This window comes from Anomaloglossus baeobatrachus, chromosome 3, assembly GCF_048569485.1.
Source record: "Anomaloglossus baeobatrachus isolate aAnoBae1 chromosome 3, aAnoBae1.hap1, whole genome shotgun sequence".
Classification (NCBI taxonomy): domain Eukaryota; kingdom Metazoa; phylum Chordata; class Amphibia; order Anura; family Aromobatidae; genus Anomaloglossus; species Anomaloglossus baeobatrachus.
Genome location: NC_134355.1, coordinates 702,695,416 through 702,722,377, shown reverse-complemented (window position 1 = coordinate 702,722,377; position 26,962 = coordinate 702,695,416). Strand labels below are relative to the sequence as shown.

The 26,962-nt window shown below is 46.5% G+C and overlaps 1 protein-coding gene across 1 annotated transcript in view; it reads left to right on the top strand.

The window, feature by feature from the left end:
* The window catches only part of LOC142297119 (uncharacterized), a 210,761-nt gene that overhangs the window by 83,095 nt on the left and 100,704 nt on the right, over positions 1–26,962 (top strand). The window contains exons 6-7 of the mRNA XM_075341387.1: positions 13,552–13,675; positions 18,672–20,783. Coding sequence (XP_075197502.1) covers positions 13,552–13,675; positions 18,672–20,783 — 2,236 coding nt within the window. The remainder of the gene's footprint in view (positions 1–13,551; positions 13,676–18,671; positions 20,784–26,962) is intronic.

The following is a 26,962-nucleotide window of genomic DNA, read 5'->3' as shown; positions in this document are numbered from 1 at the left end:
AGGATTCTGGGGGATGAGAGGAGCCTGCTGGGAGATTATACAGTGTACACCAGAGGATTCTGGGGGATGAGAGGAGACTGCTGGGAGATTATACAGTGTACACTGGAGGATTCTGGGGGATGAGAGGAGACTGCTGGGAGATTATACAGTGTACACTGGAGGATTCTGGTGAATAAGAAGAGACTGCTGGGAGATTATACAGTGTACACTGGAGGATTCTGGGGGATGAGAGGTGACTGCTGGGAGATTATACAGTGTACACCAGAGGATTCTGGGGGATGAGAGGAGACTGCTGGGAGATTATACAGTGTACACTGGAGGATTCTGGGGGATGAGAGGAGACTGCTGGGAGATTATACAGTGTACACTGGAGGATTCTGGGGGATGAGAGGAGACTGCTGGGAGATTATACAGTGTACACTGGAGGATTGTGGGGGATGAGAGGAGACTGCTGGGAGATTATACAGTGTACACTGGAGGATTCTGGGGGATGAGAGGAGACTGCTGGGAGATTATACAGTGTACACTGGAGGATTCTGTGGCATGAGAGGAGACTGCTGGGAGATTATACAGTGTACACTGGAGGATTCTGGGGGATGAGAGGAGACTGCTGGGAGATTATACAGTGTACACTGGAGGATTCTGGGGGATGAGAGGAGACTGCTGGGAGATTATACAGTGTACACTGGAGGATTCTGGGGGATGAGAGGTGACTGCTGGGAGATTATACAGTGTACACTGGAGGATTCTGGGGGATGAGAGGAGACTGCTGGGAGATTATACAGTGTACACTGGAGGATTCTGGGAGATGAGAGGAGACTGCTGGGAGATTATACAGTGTACACTGGAGGATTCTGGGGGATGAGAGGAGACTGCTGGGAGATTATACAGTGTACACTGGAGGATTCTGGGGGATGAGAGGAGACTGCTGGGAGATTATACAGTGTACACTAGAGGATTCTGGGGGATGAGAGGAGACTGCTGGGAGATTATACAGTGTACACTGGAGGATTCTGGGGGATGAGAGGAGACTGCTGGGAGATTATACAGTGTACACCAGGGGATTCTGGGGGATGAGAGGAGACTGCTGGGAGATTATACAGTGTACACTGGAGGATTCTGGGGGATGAGAGGAGACTGCTGGGAGATTATACAGTGTACACCAGAGGATTCTGGGGGATGAGAGGAGACTGCTGGGAGATTATACAGTGTACACTGGAGGATTCTGGGGGATGAGAGGAGACTGCTGGGAGATTATACAGTGTACACTGGAGGATTCTGGAGGATGAGAGGTGACTGCTGGATGATTATACAGTGTACACTGGAGGATTCTGGGGATGAGAGGAGACTGCTGGGAGATTATACAGTGTACACTGGAGGATTCTGGGGGATGAGAGGAGACTGCTGGGAGATTATACAGTGTACACCGGAGGATTCTGGGGGATGAGAGGAGACTGCTGGGAGATTATACAGTGTACACTAGAGGATTCTGGGGGATGAGGAGACTGCTGGGAGATTATAGAGTGTACACCAGAGGATTCTGGGGGATGAGAGGAGACTGCTGGGAGATTATACAGTGTACACTGGAGGATTCTGGGGGATGAGAGGAGACTGCTGGGAGATTATACAGTGTACACTGGAGGATTCTGGGGGATGAGAGGAGACTGCTGGGAGATTATACAGTGTACACTGGAGGATTCTGGGGGATGAAGAGAGGTGACTGCTGGGAGATTATACAGTGTACACCAGAGGATTCTGGGGGATGAGAGGAGACTGCAGGGAGATTATACAGTGTACACTGGAGGATTCTGGGGGATGAGGAGACTGCTGGGAGATTATAGAGTGTACACCAGAGGATTCTGGGGGATGAGAGGAGACTGCTGGGAGATTATACAGTGTACACTGGAGGATTCTGGGTGATGAGAGGAGACTGCTGGGAGATTATACTGTGTACACTGGAGAATTCTGGGGGATGAGAGGTGACTGCTGGGAGATTATACAGTGTACACTGGAGGATTCTGGGGGATGAGAGGAGACTGCTGGGAGATTATACAGTGTACACTGGAGGATTCTGGGTGATGAGGAGAGGAGACTGCTGGGAGATTATATAGTGTACACTGGAGGATTCTGGGGGATGAGAGGAGACTGCTGGGAGATTATACAGTGTACACCAGGGGATTCTGGGGGATGAGAGGAGACTGCTGGGAGATTATACAGTGTACACCAGAGGATTCTGGGGGATGAGAGGTGACTGCTGGGAGATTATACAGTGTACACCAGAGGATTCTGGGGGATGAGAGGAGACTGCTGGGAGATTATACAGTGTACACTGGAGGATTCTGGGGGATGAGAGGAGACTGCTGGGAGATTATACAGTGTACACCGGAGGATTCTGGGGGATGAGAGGAGACTGCTGGGAGATTATACAGTGTACACTGGAGGATTCTGGGGGATGAGAGGAGACTGCTGGGAGATTATACAGTGTACACCGGAGGATTCTGGGGGATGAGAGGAGACTGCTGGGAGATTATACAGTGTACACTGGAGGATTCTGGGGGATGAGAGGAGACTGCTGGGAGATTATACAGTGTACACTGGAGGATTCTGGGGGATGAGAGGTGACTGCTGGGAGATTATACAGTGTACACTGGAGGATTCTGGGGGATGAGAGGAGACTGCTGGGAGATTATACAGTGTACACTGGAGGATTCTGGGAGATGAGAGGAGACTGCTGGGAGATTATACAGTGTACACTGGAGGATTCTGGGGGATGAGAGGAGACTGCTGGGAGATTATACAGTGTACACTGGAGGATTCTGGGGGATGAGAGGAGACTGCTGGGAGATTATACAGTGTACACCGGAGGATTCTGGGGGATGAGAGGAGGGTGCTGGGAGATTATACAGTGTACACTGGAGGATTCTGGGGGATGGGGAGAGGAGACTGCTGGGAGATTATACAGTGTACACTGGAGGATTCTGGGGGATGAGAGGAGACTGCTGGGAGATTATACAGTGTACACCGGAGGATTCTGGGGGATGAGAGGAGACTGCTGGGAGATTATACAGTGTACACTGGAGGATTCTGGGGGATGAGAGGAGACTGCAGGGAGATTATACAGTGTACACCGGAGGATTCTGGGAGATGAGAGGAGACTGCTGGGAGATTATACAGTGTACACTGGAGGATTCTGGGGGATGAGAGGAGACTGCTGGGAGATTATACAGTGTACACCAGAGGATTCTGGGGGATGAGAGGAGACTGCTGGGAGATTATACAGTGTACACTGGAGGATTCTGGGGGATGAGAGGAGACTGCTGGGAGATTATACAGTGTACACTGGAGGATTCTGGAGGATGAGAGGTGACTGCTGGATGATTATACAGTGTACACTGGAGGATTCTGGGGATGAGAGGAGACTGCTGGGAGATTATACAGTGTACACTGGAGGATTCTGGGGGATGAGAGGAGACTGCTGGGAGATTATACAGTGTACACCGGAGGATTCTGGGGGATGAGAGGAGACTGCTGGGAGATTATACAGTGTACACTAGAGGATTCTGGGGGATGAGGAGACTGCTGGGAGATTATAGAGTGTACACCAGAGGATTCTGGGGGATGAGAGGAGACTGCTGGGAGATTATACAGTGTACACTGGAGGATTCTGGGGGATGAGAGGAGACTGCTGGGAGATTATACAGTGTACACCAGAGGATTCTGGGGGATGAGAGGAGACTGCAGGGAGATTATACAGTGTACACTGGAGGATTCTGGGGGATGAGGAGACTGCTGGGAGATTATACAGTGTACACTGGAGGATTCTGGGGGATGAGAGGAGACTGCTGGGAGATTATACAGTGTACACTGGAGGATTCTGGGGGATGAGAGGAGACTGCTGGGAGATTATAGAGTGTACACCAGAGGATTCTGGGGGATGAGAGGAGACTGCTGGGAGATTATACAGTGTACACTGGAGGATTCTGGGTGATGAGAGGAGACTGCTGGGAGATTATACTGTGTACACTGGAGAATTCTGGGGGATGAGAGGTGACTGCTGGGAGATTATACAGTGTACACTGGAGGATTCTGGGGGATGAGAGGAGACTGCTGGGAGATTATACAGTGTACACTGGAGAATTCTGGGGGATGAGAGGAGACTGCTGGGAGATTATACAGTGTACACTGGAGGATTCTGGGGGATGAGAGGAGACTGCTGGGAGATTATACAGTGTACACTGGAGGATTCTGGGGGATGAGAGGAGACTGCTGGGAGATTATACAGTGTACACCAGGGGATTCTGGGGGATGAGAGGAGACTGCTGGGAGATTATACAGTGTACACCAGAGGATTCTGGGGGATGAGAGGTGACTGCTGGGAGATTATACAGTGTACACCAGAGGATTCTGGGGGATGAGAGGAGACTGCTGGGAGATTATACAGTGTACACCAGAGGATTCTGGGGGATGAGAGGAGACTGCTGGGAGATTATACAGTGTACACTGGAGGATTCTGGGGGATGAGAGGAGACTGCTGGGAGATTATACAGTGTACACCGGAGGATTCTGGGGGATGAGAGGAGACTGCTGGGAGATTATACAGTGTACACTGGAGGATTCTGGGGGATGAGAGGAGACTGCTGGGAGATTATACAGTGTACACTGGAGGATTCTGGGGGATGAGAGGTGACTGCTGGGAGATTATACAGTGTACACTGGAGGATTCTGGGGGATGAGAGGAGACTGCTGGGAGATTATACAGTGTACACTGGAGGATTCTGGGAGATGAGAGGAGACTGCTGGGAGATTATACAGTGTACACTGGAGGATTCTGGGGGATGAGAGGAGACTGCTGGGAGATTATACAGTGTACACTGGAGGATTCTGGGGGATGAGAGGAGACTGCTGGGAGATTATACAGTGTACACCGGAGGATTCTGGGGGATGAGAGGAGGGTGCTGGGAGATTATACAGTGTACACTGGAGGATTCTGGGGGATGGGGAGAGGAGACTGCTGGGAGATTACACAGTGTACACTGGAGGATTCTGGGGGATGAGAGGAGACTGCTGGGAGATTATACAGTGTACACCAGAGAATTCTGGGGGATGAGAGGAGACTGCTGGGAGATTATACAGTGTACACCGGAGGATTCTGGGGGATGAGAGGAGGGTGCTGGGAGATTATACAGTGTACACTGGAGGATTCTGGGGGATGGGGAGAGGTGACTGCTGGGAGATTATACAGTGTACACCAGAGAATTCTGGGGGATGAGAGGAGACTGCTGGGAGATTATACAGTGTACACCGGAGGATTCTGGGGGATGAGAGGAGGGTGCTGGGAGATTATACAGTGTACACTGGAGGATTCTGGGGGATGGGGAGAGGTGACTGCTGGGAGATTATACAGTGTACACCGGAGGATTCTGGGGGATGAGAGGAGACTGCTGGGAGATTATACAGTGTACACCGGAGGATTCTGGGGGATGAGAGGAGGGTGCTGGGAGATTATACAGTGTACACTGGAGGATTCTGGGGGATGAGAGGAGACTGCTGGGAGATTATACAGTGTACACCGGAGGATTCTGGGGGATGAGAGGAGACTGCTGGGAGATTATACAGTGTACACTGGAGGATTCTGGGGGATGAGAGGAGACTGCTGGGAGATTATACAGTGTACACTGGAGGATTCTGGGGGATGAGAGGAGACTGCTGGGAGATTATACAGTGTACACTGTAGGATTCTGGGGGATGAGAGGAGACTGCTGGGAGATTATACAGTGTACACTGGAGGATTCTGGGGGATGAGAGGAGACTGCTGGGAGATTATACAGTGTACACCGGAGGATTCTGGGGGATGAGAGGAGACTGCTGGGAGATTATACAGTGTACACTGGAGGATTCTGGGGGATGAGAGGAGACTGCTGGGAGATTATACAGTGTACACCGGAGGATTCTGGGGGATGAGCGGAGACTGCTGGGAGATTATACAGTGTACACCGGAGGATTCTGGGGGATGAGAGGAGACTGCTGGGAGATTATACAGTGTACACCGGAGGATTCTGGGGGATGAGAGGAGGGTGCTGGGAGATTATACAGTGTACACTGGAGGATTCTGGGGGATGAGAGGAGACTGCTGGGAGATTATACAGTGTACACTGGAGGATTCTGGGGGATGAGAGGAGACTGCTGGGAGATTATACAGTGTACACCAGAGGATTCTGGGGGATGAGAGGAGACTGCAGGGAGATTATACAGTGTACACTGGAGGATTCTGGGGGATGAGAGGAGACTGCTGGGAGATTATACAGTGTACACTGGAGGATTCTGGGGGATTAGAGGAGACTGCTGGGAGATTATACAGTGTACACTGGAGGATTCTGGGGGATGAGGAGACTGCTGGGAGATTATAGAGTGTACACTGGAGGATTCTGGGGGATGAGAGGAGACTGCTGGGAGATTATACAGTGTACACCAGAGGATTCTGGGGGATGAGAGGAGACTGCTGGGAGATTATACAGTGTACACTGGAGGATTCTGGGTGATGAGAGGAGACTGCTGGGAGATTATACAGTGTACACCAGAGGATTCTGGGGGATGAGAGGAGACTGCTGGGAGATTATACAGTGTACACTGGAGGATTCTGGGGGATGAGGAGACTGCTGGGAGATTATACAGTGTACACTGGAGGATTCTGGGGGATGAGAGGAGACTGCTGGGAGATTATACAGTGTACACCAGAGGATTCTGGGGGATGAGAGGAGACTGCTGGGAGATTATACAGTGTACACTGGAGGATTCTGGGTGATGAGAGGAGACTGCTGGGAGATTATACAGTGTACACTGGAGAATTCTGGGGGATGAGAGGTGACTGCTGGGAGATTATACAGTGTACACTGGAGGATTCTGGGGGATGAGAGGAGACTGCTGGGAGATTATACAGTGTACACTGGAGGATTCTGGGTGATGAGGAGAGGAGACTGCTGGGAGATTATATAGTGTACACTGGAGGATTCTGGGGGATGAGAGGAGACTGCTGGGAGATTATACAGTGTACACCAGGGGATTCTGGGGGATGAGAGGAGACTGCTGGGAGATTATACAGTGTACACCAGAGGATTCTGGGGGATGAGAGGTGACTGCTGGGAGATTATACAGTGTACACCAGAGGATTCTGGGGGATGAGAGGAGACTGCTGGGAGATTATACAGTGTACACTGGAGGATTCTGGGGGATGAGAGGAGACTGCTGGGAGATTATACAGTGTACACCAGAGGATTCTGGGGGATGAGAGGAGACTGCTGGGAGATTATACAGTGTACACTGGAGGATTCTGGGGGATGAGAGGAGACTGCTGGGAGAATATACAGTGTACACCAGAGGATTCTGGGGGATGAGAGGTGACTGCTGGGAGATTATACAGTGTACACTGGAGGATTCTGGGGGATGAGAGGAGACTGCTGGGAGATTATACAGTGTACACTGGAGGATTCTGGGTGATGAGGACACTGCTGGGAGATTATACAGTGTACACTGGAGGATTCTGGGGGATGAGAGGAGACTGCTGGGAGATTATACAGTGTACACTGGAGGATTCTGGGGGATGAGGAGAGGAGACTGCTGGGAGATTATATAGTGTACACTGGAGGATTCTGGGGGATGAGAGGAGACTGCTGGGAGATTATACAGTGTACACCAGAGGATTCTGGGGGATGAGAGGTGACTGCTGGGAGATTATACAGTGTACACCAGAGGATTCTGGGGGATGAGAGGAGACTGCTGGGAGATTATACAGTGTACACTGGAGGATTCTGGGGGATGAGAGGAGACTGCTGGGAGATTATACAGTGTACACCAGAGGATTCTGGGGGATGAGAGGAGACTGCTGGGAGATTATACAGTGTACACTGGAGGATTCTGGGGGATGAGAGGAGACTGCTGGGAGATTATACAGTGTACACTGGAGGATTCTGGGTGATGAGGACACTGCTGGGAGATTATACAGTGTACACTGGAGGATTCTGGGGGATGAGAGGAGACTGCTGGGAGATTATACAGTGTACACTGGAGGATTCTGGGTGATGAGGACACTGCTGGGAGATTATACAGTGTACACTGGAGGATTCTGGGGGATGAGAGGAGACTGCTGGGAGATTATACAGTGTACACTGGAGGATTCTGGGGGATGAGAGGAGACTGCTGGGAGATTATACAGTGTACACCGGAGGATTCTGGGGGATGAGAGGAGCCTGCTGGGAGATTATACAGTGTACACTGGAGGATTCTGGGGGATGAGAGGAGACTGCTGGGAGATTATACAGTGTACACTGGAGCATTCTGGGGGATGAGAGGAGACTGCTGGGAGATTATACAGTGTACACTGGAGGATTCTGGGGGATGAGAGGAGACTGCTGGGGGATTATACAGTGTACACTGGAGGATTCTGCGTGATGAGAGGAGACTGCTGGGAGATTATATAGTGTACACCGGAGGATTCCGGGGGATGAGAGGAGACTGCTGGGAGATTATACAGTGTACACCAGAGGATTCTGGGGGATGAGAGGAGACTGCTGGGAGATTATACAGTGTACACTGGAGGATTCTGGGGGATGAGAGGAGACTGCTGGGAGATTATACAGTGTACACTGGAGGATTCTGGGGGATGAGAAGAGACTGCTAGGAGATTACACAGTGTACACTGGAGGATTCTGGGGGATGAGAGGAGACTGCTGGGAGATTATACAGTGTACACTGGAGGATTCTGGGGGATGAGGAGAGGAGACTGCTGGGAGATTATACAGTGTACACCAGAGGATTCTGGGGGATGAGAGGAGACTGCTGGGAGATTATACAGTGTACACTGGAGGATTCTGGGGGATGAGAGGAGATTGCTGGGAGATTATACAGTGTACACTGGAGGATTCTGGGGGATGAGAGGAGACTGCTGGGAGATTATACAGTGTACACCAGAGGATTCTGGGTGATGAGAGGTGACTGCTGGGAGATTATACAGTGTACACTGGAGGATTCTGGGGGATGAGAGGTGACTGCTGGGAGATTATACAGTGTACACTGGAGGATTCTGGAGGATGAGAGGAAACTGCTGGGAGATTATACAGTGTACACTGGAGGATTCTGGGGGATGAGAGGAGACTGCTGGGAGATTATACAGTGTACACCAGAGGATTCTGGGGGATGAGAGGAGACTGCTGGGAGATTATACAGTGTACACCGGTGGATTCTGGGGGATGAGAGGAGACTGCAGGGAGATTATACGGTGTACACCAGAGGATTCTGGGGGATGAGAGGAGACTGCAGGGAGATTATACAGTGTACACTGGAGGATTCTGGGGGATGAGAGGAGACTGCTGGGAGATTATACAGTGTACACTGGAGGATTCTGGGAGATGAGAGGAGACTGCTGGGAGATTATACAGTGTACACTGGAGGATTCTGGGGGATGAGAGGAGACTGCTGGGAGATTATACAGTGTACACCAGAGGATTCTGGGGGATGAGAGGAGACTGCTGGGAGATTATACAGTGTACACTGGAGGATTCTGGGGGATGAGAGGAGACTGCTGGGAGATTATACAGTGTACACTGGAGGATTCTGGGGGATGAGAGGAGACTGCTGGGAGATTATACAGTGTACACCAGAGGATTCTGGGGGATGAGAGGAGACTGCTGGGAGATTATACAGTGTACACTGGAGGATTCTGGGGGATGAGAGGAGACTGCTGGGAGATTATACAGTGTACACCAGGGGATTCTGGGGGATGAGGAGACTGCTGGGAGATTATACAGTGTACACCGGAGGATTCTGGGGGATGAGAGGAGACTGCTGGGAGATTATACAGTGTACACTGGAGGATTCTGGGGGATGAGAGGAGACTGCTGGGAGATTATACAGTGTACACTGGAGGATTCCGGGGGATGAGAAGAGACTGCTGGGAGATTATACAGTGTACACTGGAGGATTCTGGGGGATGAGGAGAGGAGACTGCTGGGAGATTATACAGTGTACACTGGAGGATTCTGGGGGATGAGAGGAGACTGCTGGGAGATTATACAGTGTACACTGGAGGATTCCGGGGGATGAGAAGAGACTGCTGGGAGATTATACAGTGTACACTGGAGGATTCTGGGGGATGAGAGGAGACTGCTGGGAGATTATACAGTGTACACTGGAGGATTCTGGGGGATGAGAGGAGATTGCTGGGAGATTATACAGTGTACACTGGAGGATTCTGGGGGATGAGAGGAGACTGCTGGGAGATTATACAGTGTACACTGGAGGATTCTGGGGGATGAGAGGAGACTGCTGGGAGATTATACAGTGTACACTGGAGGATTCTGGGGGATGAGAGGAGACTGCTGGGAGATTATACAGTGTATACCAGAGGATTCTGGGGGATGAGAGGAGACTGCTGGGAGATTATACAGTGTACACTGGAGGATTCTGGGGGATGAGAGGAGACTGCTGGGAGATTATACAGTGTACACCAGAGGATTCTGGGGGATGAGAGGAGACTGCTGGGAGATTATACAGTGTACACTGGAGGATTCTGGGGGATGAGAGCAGACTGCTGGGAGATTATACAGTGTACACTGGAGGATTCTGGGGGATGAGAGGATACTGCTGGGAGATTATACAGTGTACACCAGAGGATTCTGGGGGATGAGAGGAGACTGCTGGGAGATTATACAGTGTACACTGGAGGATTCTGGGGGTTGAGAGGAGACTGCTGGGAGATTATACAGTGTACACCAGAGGATTCTGGGGGATGAGAGGAGACTGCTGGGAGATTATACAGTGTACACTGGAGGATTCTGGGGGATGAGAGGAGACTGCTGGGAGATTATACAGTGTACACCAGAGGATTCTGGGGGATGAGAGGAGACTGCTGGGAGATTATACAGTGTACACTGGAGGATTCTGGGGGATGAGAGGAGACTGCTGGGAGATTATACAGTGTACACTGGAGGATTCTGGGGGATGAGAGGTGACTGTTGGGAGATTATACAGTGTACACTGGAGGATTCTGGGGGATGAGAGGAGACTGCTGGGAGATTATACAGTGTACACCGGAGGATTCTGGGGGATAAGAGGAGACTGCTGGGAGATTATACAGTGTACACTGGAGGATTCTGGGGGATGAGAGGAGACTGCTGGGAGATTATACAGTGTACACTGGAGGATTCTGGGGGATGAGAGGTGACTGCTGGGAGATTATACAGTGTACACCAGAGGATTCTGGGGGATGAGAGGAGACTTCTGGGAGATTATACAGTGTACACTGGAGGATTCTGGAGGATGAGAGGTGACTGCTGGGAGATTATACAGTGTACACCAGAGGATTCTGGGGGATGAGAGGAGACTGCTGGGAGATTATACAGTGTACACTGGAGGATTCTGGGGGATGAGAGGAGACTGCTGGGAGATTATACAGTGTACACTGGAGGATTCTGGGGGATGAGAGGAGACTGCTGGGAGATTATACAGTGTACACTGGAGGATTCTGGGGGATGAGAGGAGACTGCTGGGAGATTATACAGTGTACACTGGAGGATTCTGGGGGATGAGAGGAGACTGCTGGAAGATTATACAGTGTACACCAGAGGATTCTGGGGGATGAGAGGAGACTGCTGGGAGATTATACAGTGTACACTGGAGGATTCTGGGGGATGAGAGGTGACTGCTGGGAGATTATACAGTGTACACTGGAGGATTCTGGGGGATGAGAGGAGACTGCTGGGAGATTATACAGTGTGCAGTGGAGGATTCTGGGGGATGAGAGGTGACTGCTGGGAGATTATACAGTGTACACTGGAGGATTCTGGGAGATGAGAGGAGACTGCTGGGAGATTATACAGTGTACACCGGAGGATTCTGGGGGATGAGAGGTGACTGCTGGGAGATTATACAGTGTACACTGGAGGATTCTGGGGGATGAGAGGAGACTGCTGGGAGATTATACAGTGTACACTGGAGGATTCTGGGGGATGAGAGGAGACTGCTGGGAGATTATACAGTGTACACTGGAGGATTCTGGGGGATGAGAGGAGACTGCTGGAAGATTATACAGTGTACACCAGAGGATTCTGGGGGATGAGAGGAGACTGCTGGGAGATTATACAGTGTACACTGGAGGATTCTGGGGGATGAGAGGTGACTGCTGGGAGATTATACAGTGTACACTGGAGGATTCTGGGGGATGAGAGGAGACTGCTGGGAGATTATACAGTGTGCAGTGGAGGATTCTGGGGGATGAGAGGTGACTGCTGGGAGATTATACAGTGTACACTGGAGGATTCTGGGAGATGAGAGGAGACTGCTGGGAGATTATACAGTGTACACCGGAGGATTCTGGGGGATGAGAGGTGACTGCTGGGAGATTATACAGTGTACACTGGAGGATTCTGGGGGATGAGAGGAGACTGCTGGGAGATTATACAGTGTACACTGGAGGATTCTGGGGGATGAGAGGAGACTGCTGGGAGATTATACAGTGTACACTGGAGGATTCTGGGGGATGAGAGGAGACTGCTGGGAGATTATACAGTGTACACTGGAGGATTCTGGGTGATGAGAGGTGACTGCTGGGAGATTATACAGTGTACACTGGAGGATTCTGGGTGATGAGAGGAGACTGCTGGGAGATTATACAGTGTACACTGGAGGATTCTGGGTGATGAGGAGACTGCTGGGAGATTATGCAGTGTACACTGGAGGATTCTGGGTGATGAGGTGACTGCTGGGAGATTATACAGTGTACACTGGAGGATTCTGGGGGATGAGAGGAGACTGCTGGGGGATTATACAGTGTACACTGGAGGATTCTGGGGGATGAGAGGAGACTGCTGGGAGATTATACAGTGTACACTGGAGGATTCTGGGTGATGAGAGGTGACTGCTGGGAGATTATACAGTGTACACTGGAGGATTCTGGGTGATGAGAGGAGACTGCTGGGAGATTATACAGTGTACACTGGAGGATTCTGGGTGATGAGGAGACTGCTGGGAGATTATGCAGTGTACACTGGAGGATTCTGGGTGATGAGGTGACTGCTGGGAGATTATACAGTGTACACTGGAGGATTCTGGGGGATGAGAGGAGACTGCTGGGGGATTATACAGTGTACACTGGAGGATTCTGGGGGATGAGAGGAGACGGCTGGGAGATTATACAGTGTACACTGGAGGATTCTGGGGGATGAGAGGAGACTGTTGGGAGATTATACAGTGTACACTGGAGGATTCTGGGGGATGAGAGGAGACTGCTGGGAGATTATACAGTGTACACTGGAGGATTCTGGGGGATGAGAGGAGACTGCTGGGAGATTATACAGTGTACACTGGAGGATTCTGGGAGATGAGAGGAGACTGCTGGGAGATTATACAGTGTACACTGGAGGATTCTGGGGGATGAGAGGAGACTGCTGGGAGATTATACAGTGTACACTGGAGGATTCTGGGAGATGAGAGGAGACTGCTGGGAGATTATACAGTGTACACTGGAGGATTCTGGATGATGTTGGTCTCGTTGGTTGTCAGGTTCCTCTCCGGTGTCAGGACGTCGCTGTGTATTTCTCCCTGGAGCAGTGGGATTATGTAGAAGGACACTGGGATCTGTACTCGGACGTTGTGGTGGAGGAGCGCCGTCTGTCTGTATCGCCAGGTTAGTGGAAACCTCCGTTCTTTCTTCTTGGCCGTTGTTTTCTGTGGTCGGCATTAGCAGATGTCATCGAGCCGTACCACTACATGTCACACACATGTCTACAATCACCTGTTTTCTTGTTTGGAAATATGGTGTTAATGTCTTCCGCCTGGGACCTCCAGGGGTGAGGATATCCTTAAAATCAGAAACGTCATCAATTTTGGTACCTGAGCCGCCACCAGCTGAACTCCTCTGGCGAGGTAGGTGGGAGCAGCTGGTACCTGGTAAAAAGGGGATCATGGCCCAGAGCCAGGGTTCAGTTCTGGGAGATTCAGCGTGCTGTAAGTACTGTACCATGTTCCAAACGGAGGGACCCTCCTCGCAAGAGCTCTGCCATTCCTATGACCACACGTCTAGTAACTTTCTTTAGTTTTTCCTTTTTATTTTTATGTGCCTTGTCCCCTTTGTAACTTTTCTTCTATAGTTTTAGAATCACTGCCTAATTATTTGCTTAAATATATATCATGTAATAGCTTCATTCCTCTTGCTCTATAAAATGTATACCTGAAGCCTTGTGAGGCCAAACGTTACCAGTAATGGGCGTCCAATCGGCCTGTATTAACGATTGGTAGTGGCAGCTAGTTTTTCTTGGGTTATTGCAGAGCTTGGCAGTGAGCATACCGAAATATATATATATATCTACCCAGATGTTGGAATCAGGTGTGTATATACTATACATTAACTATACATTAACTCAGAAAGCATCCAATCACCAGCCTAGAAGCGAAAGCCGCCTTATCCATCAATCTTCAGTCAATCTCCCTTCCCAATCTCCCTGACAATTGGAGGCAGTGGAGTGCTGTTTCATGACATTTCTAATTTACGTTAAGCCAATGGGGCATTACCAGAGATCTTTCTCTGGGGACATGCACTTCTTCACCTGTATGACATTGACCAATCATAAGCAGGCAGCATCACACAGGAGAAAAGAAAACGCCCTAAAAATAACCCAGACCAGATTTCTCAGTGTAAGACATGTATTGACTGACAGTCTGCTCTCCTCATTTCTCTCACTGCAGAGACTATAAGTGCCTAGAGTAGAGTAGTGATTGCTTACACTTTTCAGCTTCCATCTCCTGGCGCTGACTGTAAGGGAAGGGAAGTATTTTACTGTGTGATGAACGTTTAACTACCCATACACAGTATGATGTCCCCTGTATACTGTGTCTTCACCGATTCTTACAGTGATGGGCCTGCATATCATACATTGTGGAGAGGGGCGCTGTGGGGGTGATATTTTGTGCAGGAAGCACAGTGAGGTGCAGCAGAGGAGATATATGTGTACTGTCTGTGGTTCTGGCGCTGCTTTCATGTACTGACGGTGGTACTGGTGCTGCATTTATGTGCTGAGATTTTGTACACATGTAGCAATACGTAATGTGCTTTGGTTACCTGAAAAATGCCCACAGTAAAATTGTCCACACAGAAAATTGCCCATATGGAAAATTGCCCACACAGAAAATTGCCAATTGCAGCATCATAAAGTTTCACATCTATGATATTTAAGGTGCAAGGTGAGGAAGTTCACATGATAGGTGATCAACTTGTGACTTACAGTTGACCTAGTGCAAAACTGCAAAAATGATGATAGATAGATCCAGTCTGCTCTCATCTCACTGATTCTGCCGTACTCCTTCCTCCAGCCCAAAACAGCAGCACATGCAGAACCAGCAGCAGTGTGATCCAGAGGAGCAATCACTACTAGCTGGACTCACAAAAGTATCACTGTATTATCTGTTGAGCTACATGGGACTGCAGCTCACAGCTAATACATTATCATCTCAGTGCAAGCCCACCAAAAGCAGGGTGCTGCTGGCAGAGATAGTTGGTCCTGGAAGCCCAGAAGGCACAGCAGACAGGTGAGACTGTCGCTTGTAGCACCTGGTGTTCTTGCTGGAAATGTATTATATGGATATGTTTTATGCAGTGGTGTAACTAGAGTCCAAGGGGCAAATTTGGACCTGCTCCCCTCCCCCCACACACACCCACGTTTTTCAGATGTATGTATCCTTGTAGCGTTCTAAACTCTATAAAGACTTATGAATTGCCCCCCCCTTCCCCCTTCATTATGTCCCCCATCCTAGTATATATACCCATCCTCCTGGTATATATGTCCCAATGCTGGTATATATAGTGCCTATCATGGTATGTATGGTCCAGATGGTCTACATCCTGGTATATATGCCCTCTTCCTGGTATATATGTCTCCATCCTGGTTTACATGGTCCCCAATCCTGGTGTATGTGTCCCTGTTCTGCCCCTGGTGATTAATTAAAAACATTCTACTCCCCTTTCCTCTTCTCCCACATCGCCTGGTGTCTTCTATAGCCACTGCACAGCCTAGCAGCTGGCATCGGAGTGTGTGCCACTGTCATGTGCCACTCCCTGTGGCTGCACCTCCGACATACGCTAACAGCCACTGTGCCGGCAGCATGTATCGCATTGCAGGGACCAGACGGGTCTCTGCAACACAATGAATGTCATCTGGATCTGCGTCTTCAGTGAGGATGCTGATCCAGCAGAAGCAGGTACTGGACTTGGCGGGTCCCTGTACCCCCGTGCCTGTTTGTGGCCTTGATCCCTGCAATCACAGTCATTACATCTATGTGTTTTTTTCTGTTGGTGAACCATTAGTCTTACCAATGTGGGTTCCCCTCACCCTGTGTTTTCTGAGTGGTTTCTGCCCATGGGGATCGAGTCCGGGCATTCAGTGGAATGAGCCCTGATTCTTGTGGGCTCTTGAAAGACACCCAGGCCAACAGACAAGAGCACCCATTGACCCGCGTGTCTCCATCGGGATGTCTCTGATCGACAGAATCTGCACTCTCGGACTAGGTATGAGTGAACCAAACCTGTAGAACCCGGAGAAGTAAAGTGGACACAGACCTTTGTTGAAATCCATTCTGCATTTTCTTTGCTGCCTGTGTTGTGCTGTTTTGTATTTCAATGGAGCCCATGGAAATCTATTGCTTTTCCTTGTTGACATTATTTCAAATGGGCCTCCAAGTGTCCTCTCACCCCCATTATTTCCAATTGTCAATCGTGTCATTCCTTTTGGAACAACCCCAGTGAACAATGACTTTCCTGCTGAGCCAGCCAATTGTGTTTTGGATAGTTAAAACATGTACTTTAATAGATCTATCCTCACATTTATTAATTTATTTTTCATAAAAGTGTATTTTGAGTTTATCTAAAGTATTCTATTCCTTCTTGTGCAAACAATGGAGTTTTCAAGAAGCCAGAAGAACAACAACGTTATGATTTACTTGGGGGGTTGAATATCTTGCATTTTGCACTATCAACGCAGTGTTGACTTGGAGATGCCGACCACATCACTCTTCAAAGTGTCATTCAATTCTCAAAACAAAAGATGACAACGTAGTGCAAGAACCAACAGAATGTTGTCGTGACTCCTGTCCTCAAAAAGCAGAAGCAAATGTTGCCAGAAGCAAAATGAGAGAAGACATGTGAGCAATAAGTGCTACTCCTCGCAACGTGATGGGAAAGGTGTTGTCTGTGTTGAGTAATGATGTTTTGGCCTATATGCCAAGACAATCATCAGAAGCCTGGCATATCATACAACAGATGGTAATATGCCTAACCCAAAAACTACATTTTTGCATTCTGGAAAAGTATAGTCAACTGATACTTCATGATTCAGGAAAGGATCATCGACACAGAATTCTGGTTTTAGGAGATAGATCTCATGCTTGAACTGAACAGATACAATCCATGGAGATGACACCTTTGATAAAGTGTCCAATGTGTTTTACCAACTGTACACTTGGCATGCCAAAGTGGGTAACTCATATCCGCCATGTTTGTACATTTTACTACAAGGAAAGGACATGAACACGTATAAGAGAATGTCTGAAATAATGAAGCTATGGATTCCAAATCTGGCACCTCAGAAGGTTTTATTGGATTTTGAGAAGGCTTGTATGACTGCAGTAAGGGTTGCCTTTCCACACGCTGATGTTAAAGGGTGTTATTTTAATTTCTATATTATTGCCCTGCAGAGCATCTCACGTATACGTGCATACTATCCCGCTGTCCTGCAGAGCATTTAACCTATAATTCTATAGTATTCTCTGTCCTGCAAAGCATCTCATCTATAACTCTATGTTTTCCTGTGGTCTTTCATATATGTGGGCAATTTTCTCTGTGTGTAATTTTCTGTGGGCATTTTTCTCATATCACGTGAACATCCTCACCTTGCACCTCAAATATCATAGATCTGAAACTTTGTGATGCTGCAATTGGCAATTTTCCGTGTGTGTAATTTTCCGTTGGGCATATTTCTTGTCATCGGCAGATGCAATGTATCAAATGGGCTCCGGAGCTTTGGCTCAAAAACCTGCATAAAAAATGCCGTGTGTTATACCAGTCTAATAGAAATGTTTCACAGAAAAGCATACGAGGAAGTTATACCATTAAAAAAATGTTGTATTCTAATCTCATGGTTGATCCAATAGAACATCACTGCATATATAAAAAATATATAGTAAATTACCATACAAAATGTAATGTGAGGTGATGTCTCTGTGGCCTCTACGCACGTTTCCATGTTTCAGCTGCATCAGGAGGCGCCAGTAAGTACACTTTTACATGTGTTTGTAAGGGAATCCCATAGATGTAGTCTGTGCGCATACACACATATATATATACTGTGTGTGTATGTATGTATGTATATGTGTACATATTATATATATATATATAAAAATATAATATATGGCCTGATATTGTTGGTGCATAGGGCTTTATTTGCAGTGGGATTACATTTTCCCTACAGGTAATTTTGATTGTAGTGATTACAGGGGAAGCTGAAGCACTAGCTCTGATTTACTGACATTTTGTGCAGGCCTGGCTAGCGCTTGTTGATCAAGTGCAGACATTTTTAAATTTGTCTAAGCTGTGATTTAAAAGAAATAATGAATTCTATTTTTATCTCCAACAGAAAATGCAAGTGATCATTCTGGAGGAAATGTGATGTTATCACCAGAATGTAATGTCAAAGATAACCTGTGTCAGTCCTCAGGAGAAAACCTCATTACCATTAATGTACATGGAGAAGATCCTGTTAAATGCAATAGAAATCACACAAGAGAGGAGCCGTACTCATGTACAGAATGCGGGAAATGTTTTAAAGTAAAGTCAAATCTTATTACACATCTAAGAAGTCACACAGGGGAGAAGCCGTATTCATGTTCAGAATGTAAGAAATATTTTTCAATGAAACATCATCTAATTAGACATCAAAGAATTCACACAGGAGAGAAGCCATTTTCTTGTTCAGAATGTGCAAAACCTTTTTCAAACAAACATCATCTTATTAGACATCAAAGAATTCACACAGAAGAGAGGCCATTTTCATGTTCAGAATGTGAGAAATGTTTTCTAAATAAATCAGATCTTGTTAGACATGTGAGAATTCATACAGGAGAGAAGCCGTATTCATGTTCAGAATGTGAGAAATGTTTTTCACTCAAAGTTCTTCTTATTAGACATCAGAGAATTCATACAGGAGAAAGGCCGTTTTCATGTTCAGAATGTGGAAAAGGTTTTATAGATAAATCAGATCTTTCTAAACATGAGAAAATTCACACAGTGAAACCATATTCATGTTCAAAATGTGGGAAATGTTTTCTAAATAAATTAGATCTTGTTAGACATGAGCAAATTCATACAGAAAAAAATCCCTATTCATGTTCAGAATGTGGGAAATGTTTTATTATAAAATCACGTCTTGTTAGACATCAGAGAATTCACATAAGAGAGAAATTGTATTCATGTTCAGTATGTCAGAAAAGTTTTACAGATAAATCAAGCCTTCTTAAACATAAGAACGTTCACACAGTAGAAAAGCCATATTCATGTTCAGAATGTGGGAAATGTTTTAAAGAAAAATCAAATCTTATTCAGCATAAAAGACGTCACACAGCTGAGAAGCCGTATTCATGTTCAGAATGTGGGAAATGTTTTATTATAAAATCTCGTCTTGTTACACATAAGAGAATTCACACTGGAGAGAAGCCATATTCATGTTCAGAATGTGGGAAACGTTTTATTATAAAATCTCGTCTTGTTACACATAAGAGAATTCACACAGGAGAGAAGCTGTACTCATGTTCAGAATGCGGGAAATGTTTTTCTGTAAAATATCGTCTTGTGCGACATGAGCGAATTCATACAGGAGAGAAGCCGTATTCTTGTTCAGAATGTGGGAGACAGTTTAAAGAAAAGACAAACCTTGTTACACATGAGAGAAGTCACACAGGAGAGAAGCCGTATTTATGTTCAAAATGTCATAAAGTTTTTAAACATAAATCAAGTCTTACTGTGCATGAGAGAATTCATACAGGAAATACATACTCATGTTCCGAATGTGGAAAATGTTTTTTTAATAAAACAAATCTTCTTTCTCATGTGAAAATGCACACAGAGGAGACACCATATTCCTGTTCAGAATGTGGGAAATGTTTTATGTTAAAATCACATTTCATTGCACATCATAGAATTCACACAGGACAGAAGCCATATTCATGTTCAAAATGTCATAAAGTTTTTAAACATAAATCAAGTCTGACTGTGCATGAGAGAATTCATACAGGAAATACATACTCATGTTCCAAATGTGCAAAATATTTTTTTAATAAAGCAAATTTCCTTTCTCATGTGAAAATGCACACAGAAAAAAAGATATTTTCATGTTCAGAATGTGGAAAATGTTTTATGTTAAAATCACATCTCATTGCACATCAGAGAATTCATACAGAAGAGAAGCCGTATTCATGTTCAGAATGTCATAAAGTTTTTAAACATAAATCAAGTCTGACTGTGCATGAGAGAATTCACACAGGAAATACATACTCCTGTTCCGAATGTGGAAAATGTTTTTTGAATAAAGCAAATCTTATTTCTCATGTGAAAATGCACACAGGGGAGAGGCCATATTCATGTTCAGAATGTGGGAAATGTTTTATGTTAAAATCATATCTCATTGCACATCATAGAATTCACACAAGAGAGAAACCGTATTCATGTTCCGAATGTGGAAAATGTTTTTCAAGTAAAGCAAATCTTCTTTCTCATGTGAAAATTCACACAGAAGAAAAGACATATTCATGTTTAGAATGTGGGAAACCGTTTAATACTGAAGCCCTGCTAAGTGATCATCAAAGAGATCACACTGAAGAGAAGTCATTTACATGTAGTGAATGTGGGATCTGTTTTATATATGAATCAAGTCTTCTCAGACATAGGAAAGTTCATGATCAGAGTTTGGAAAATGTTTCTTTACACAAATTATTTGAGGTTAAACATCGGAAAAGTTACACAGTAGAGAAGCCATATTCATGCTCCGAATGTGGAAAATGCTTTATTAGCAAAGACAAACTTCATACTCACCATACAAGTCACACACAGGGGAAGCTATTTTGATGTTTAATATGAAAAAATATTTTACAAAAATATTTTTGCTTTAATATCATCTATTTTACAAGTCAATAATGTTGTTTGTAGACATTAAGCTTTTTTTTATTGCATACACTAAAGCTGCCAAGCACCTAATTACATTTACCTGGTGTCATCTGTGACATAGATCCTTTTGAGGACAATAATTGTGGACATAAGGATAAAATAAACATGTGTAACTATGTATGTATCCGTTTTGATCTTCATTCAAATGGTCTATAAAGGCCCTGTTACACGCGTCGATTTATCGTGCGATCGCATTTGTGATCGCACCCATCGTTTGTGCGTCACGGGCAATTTGTTGCCTGTGTCACACAAAGTCGGTAACCCCGTCACACGTACTTACTTTCCAAACGACCTAACTGTGGGCGGTGAACATCCACTTCCTGAAGAGGGAGGGACGTTCGGCGTCACAGCGACGTCACACAGCAGCCGCCCAATAGAAGTGGAGGGGCGGAGATGAGCGGGACGTAATATCCCGCCCACCTCCCTCCTTCCTTGTTCCTGGCGGGATGCAGGTAAGCTGTGTTCGTCGTTCCCGCCGCTGCGTGCTGCCTCAGGAACGACGAAGAACCTGCATCCAGGAATCTGACCGATATTATGAAAATGAATGACGTGTCAACGAGCAACGATAAGGTGAGTATTTTTGCTCATTAACAGTCGCTCGTAGCTGTCACATGCTACGATATCTCGAACAATGCCGGATGTGTGTCACGGACCCCATGACCCCGACGACATATCGCCAGATATATCGTAGCGTGTTACACCCCCTTTAGGAAAAAAGTGATGGAATTGAGCAAAAAAACCCAAACAACCTGAAATTAGCAATATATTCAGTATCCTGCATTAGTGTATGTAAGCCGCCCAAGCTAGGAGCAAGTCCAACACATGAAGAACGTGCAAATGTTTTATTATACGTCACTTATGTTTTTTCTACTGTTGGTTTCCAAATACTAATTTAAGATGTTGCCTAAAATATTCATAAATAAGTGCAGATTTGTCCTCTCTGCTGATCTATGGGGATTTTGTTTCCTTCTTTCCCATCGATATCATGCGCAGGAAATCTTACATTGAGCCAATGCATCTTTATAGGATTCAGAATAAAGCTTTGATCTAGTCTAGCAAAGGTCTTTCATTTCATCTTTCCCCAGCCATTGATTAGTGGGTTTACTGGTATATTTAGGGTCATTGTCATAGTGCAGGGTTAGAGTAATCTGAGTGTCAATCCTGCTGAAGGGGTCTATGATTAGATTCCTAAGGGCTCGTTCAGATGAGCGCATTATATGTATTTGTGCTGTTCCTATGCCGCACAAAGAGCACATGGAACCACTGCAGCCAGTGTGCCGGTACAGTACACAAGGCAGATTTTCCATATGGACGAATGGCTTAAGTTAAAAATTTGTAGTAAGCGTTATGCTGGTCAGGTGATATACTTGCCGGGTGAGCTGACAATCCTTTCTTATATAATCGTTGAACTGTGTTCTTTTTTCTGTGCTTCTCGAAACACTGTTCTCATGCATTAAGGATTATCCAACGATTTTTCTGCAGTAATTCGGCCTGAGTCCTTGTTTCATTTACAGAATTGTGAATCTACAAGCTAATTCTAATAATTTAATAATAGTTTAATAATAAACTAATTCACCTGTAATGGTTATTGCCTTTTAGGACAGCTTTTTTTTATCTTGATAATGTTGACAGACTTAGGCTATGTGCGCACAGTGCGTTTTTCGCTGTGTTTTTGCGCGTTTTTCGGGTGCGTTTTTGGCCTCAAAACTGCATGACTTTGCTTCCCCAGCAAAGTCTATGAGTTTTCAATTTTGCTGTCCGCACACAACTGTTTTTTTAAGCTGCGTTTTTGAGCTTAAAAAAAAAAATGGACATGTCAATTATTTCCTGCGTTTTTCTGCGTTTTCCCCCCATGCAATGCATTGGAAAACCGCAGAAAACCGCAGAGATCAAAAACGCAGCAAAACGCAGCCAAAAATGCACCAAATCACGGTAAAAACGCGTGCGTTTTTTGCCGCGTTTTTTTGATGCGGGTGCGTTTTTGTGCATTTTTAGCGGCCAAAAACGCAGCGTAAAAAAAACGCAGTGTGTGAACTTAGCCTTAGTAAAGCTGCAGTGATCTTTTCCACTGATAAAAGCACGGGTGATAGAGTATTTGAGACTAAGAGAGTGTATGCCACAACCAGAAAAACTCATGGTATCCCATTTGCGCACTGGTGGGATCGCACCACATTAAAAAGATATATTGAAAATGCTATGATTCCATGTGGTTTGTAAATTAGAAAAGAAGTGAGACCTGAGATGTGACTTTCTCACACATCACAATGTATAAATATATGAGGGGACAGTACAGAGACCTTTCCAAAGATCTTTTTACACCTAGGCCTGTGACTGGAACACGGGGCATCCGCTACGTCTTGAGCTAAGAAGGTTTAATCATAATCACAGACAAGGATTCTTTACTGTACGAGCAGTGAGACTATGGAACTCTCTGCCGCATGATGTTGTAATGAGTGATTCACTACTAACATTTAAGCAGAGCCTGGACGCCTTTCCTGAAAAATGTAATATTACCAGTTATGTAGATTAGATTTTATGACAGGGTGTTGATCCAGGGAACTAGTCTGATTGCCGTATGTTGAGAAAGCACCCGCCCCTGTCGTGCATGCGATTGTTTGTGATCGCTGCCATAGCGACCATGATCGCTACGGCAGCGTCACACGCAGTTACCTAGTCAGCGTCGTCGCTGTGACTGCCGAACAATCCCTCCCTCAAGGGGGAGGGACTTTCAGCGTCACCGCGACATCACTAAGCGGCAGGCCAATCAAAGCGGAGGGGCGGAGATGAGCGGGACGTAACATCCCGCCCACCTCTTCCTTCCGCATTGTGGCCGGCGGCAGGTAAGGAGACGTTCGTCGCTCCGGCGGTGTCACACAGCGATCTGTGCTGCCGCAGGAGCGACGAACCACATCGTTAATCGACTATTAACGATTTTTGACTTTAGGACGACCTCTCCATGGTGAACGATTTTCACCACGTGAGAGGTCGCTTAAGGTCGCACATACCTGTTACACGCTGCGATATCGTTAAAGACGCCGGATGTGCGTCACAAACAACGTGACCCCGACGATAATACTTTAACGATATCGTGGCGTGTAAAGCCACCTTTAGAGTCTCCCTTCAACCTTAAAAAATATGATACTATGATGATACCACTCACTGATCAGACTCACACATCATTTGCATTTGGCTGGAGGAGGTCAGTGGGAAAGGCCAGAGCTCCGGGTTCTGCTCCCCTTAGTGGATGGCTGCATTTTTTTTTATATATAATTTGAAAGGATAATACTATGTGTGACACAGATGCCTTATCATTAAGCTATAGGTTCATTATTTATTGGATTTCATATTTAGGTAGTAATTAGGACTGTAACAATCCTGATCCACGCTGTTTCAGTGCTATATCGGTACCGGGCGCGGGATTCCGGGTGTATGATCAGATTCGGCAACTAATAAAAATAAAAAAAAAACAGAAATAAAGGAAAGTTTCATACTTACCGAGACTCGGTGTCACGCCGACACACTGCTGCCGGGTCGCGCATTCACTTCCTGTACTGTGTGCGCGTAATCACACAGCTTTCCGTGCTTTCCCCGCCCACCGGCCGTCCTCTCATCTGTGATTGGTTGCAGGCTGATGCGCCCCCAGCCTGTGACAGTCTCTGCTGCGGTCATTGCTTATCGCGGCTCAGTAATAGGCTACACTCAGAGCTGGCGTCTTCTCTATGGCTGCTCGCTCTGAGATGTAGCAGAGGTGGATGTCTCGCCGTGTGACGTCGTGTGGATTACGCCGGAGCTGGAGGGGTGTGTTGGGGGTTAATAAAGTGGTGAAAGAGGGGGCGTTTGTATTTTAGTCCAAATAAAGGATTTTTCTCTGTGTCTGTTTATTTACTTTCATTTACAGGTTTGTGATGGTGGTATTTGATAGACGCCTGTGCCATCACAAACCTAGGGTTTAGTAGCAGCTGTGCGCCGCTAATAACCCCGCTATTACCCCGATTGCCACCGCACCAGGACAATCGAGATGAGCTGATATCGCACCGGAATTGTCACATCTAATAGATGCAGCAATACTGGGTGGCTGCCGGCTGAGAATATACCAGCCCCTAGCCGGCGTTATCATGGCTGGGGATGAAAATTAAGGCGAACCGCACGTGGTTTTTTTTTTTTTAAATTAATTATTTAAAACAAAAAAAACGCATGCGGTTTTTCTTAGGCTACTTTCACACATCAGTTTTTTGGCATCAGGCACAATCCGGCTTGTGCCTGATGCAACGGATCTGTCGCAGATTGTGTAAAAACTGATGTGACGGATCCAGCAAAAAATGGATTCGTTTTTTTTTTTTTTTTGCTTTCTTTTTCATGCCGAGAGAGAGATCCCATCATCACCGCACATACCGGTACTACCGCCCCCATCATCACCACACGCACCGGCAGTACCACCCCCATCATCACCGCACACACCCAGGCACTACCGCACCCATCATCACCGCACACACCCAGGCACTACCGCCCCTATCACCGCACAGGCACTACCGCCCCTATCATCACCGCACACACCTAGGCACTACCGCCCCTATCATCACCGCACACACCGGCACTACCTCAGTGACTTCCCCGCTGACCTGACAGTGCGACTCACTTCAGTTGCTGCGTGGAGCTCACAGGAGCAGTGGTGTTCTACTGCTGCTCCTGTCAGCTTCATGTAGCAGAGCTGAAAGCGTTGCGGGAACTTGTGTGGATTACGTCGGACCTGGAGGTGTATTTGGGGGTTAATAAAGTGGTGAATGAGGGTGTTTTTTGTCTTTTATTTCAAATAAAGGGTTTTTCGTGTGTGTTTATTTACTTTCACTTACAGGTTAATCATTGGGGGTGTCTCATAGACGCCTGCCATGATTTGCATATTTCCCAGGGGGCAATGCACCTAGGATTTCACTGTGTTGAGCGCCCTCGTTGGCTACCGGCAGTGTTTTCTCTGGCTGGTCTCCCTGAGATCAGTAATTGTTTTGTCTTGATGATTAACCTAGGACTTAGTGGCAGCTATGGGCTGCCATTAACTCCTTATTGTGACGACACAGACTTTTTCAATGTGTGTCGTGGGTTAAATTTCTTACATTAGCCAGACGTATTGTTCTTCTGTGTGTTAACTCATGCTTGCTAATCTATTGTTTCTGCCAGACCCTTCTGAGCGTTCATTGTAATGTAGTTGTGTATTGCTAATCTAATGTAAATTACCTGAGTGGCTATTGTTTAGTTTGTGGATTGCAGACTACATGTAAATATCCTCAGTCTTTCTGTCCACATCATTTAAATGAACATTATCCATGCAGCTTGAAATTCATCCAATAAGAGAAGCAACCTTGTACAACCAATCCGATAAGGGCACAGTATATCCTAAGAGAAGGCGCGGGCTATAAAAATGACTTCTTGGAGTCCCCAGGTGTGGATGGATGTTGCATGATCCAGTCTAAGCTCTTAGGAGCCAGTTAGGGGATCAGAACCAGGATGCCTTGTGGACTCGGTCTAGGGACTTTGGCTCCGACTAGAGGATCACTTGGCTACATGGCTTCAATCTAGGGGCTCCGATTCCGATTGGAGACCATAACCGCGATCTATGGATTTCGACTCCGGCTGCCAGGATATATCATATCATCATACCAGAGACTACTTAAGGAAGAAACCCAGGTTGGGGCAATATGGTCACCTGGCTACAGA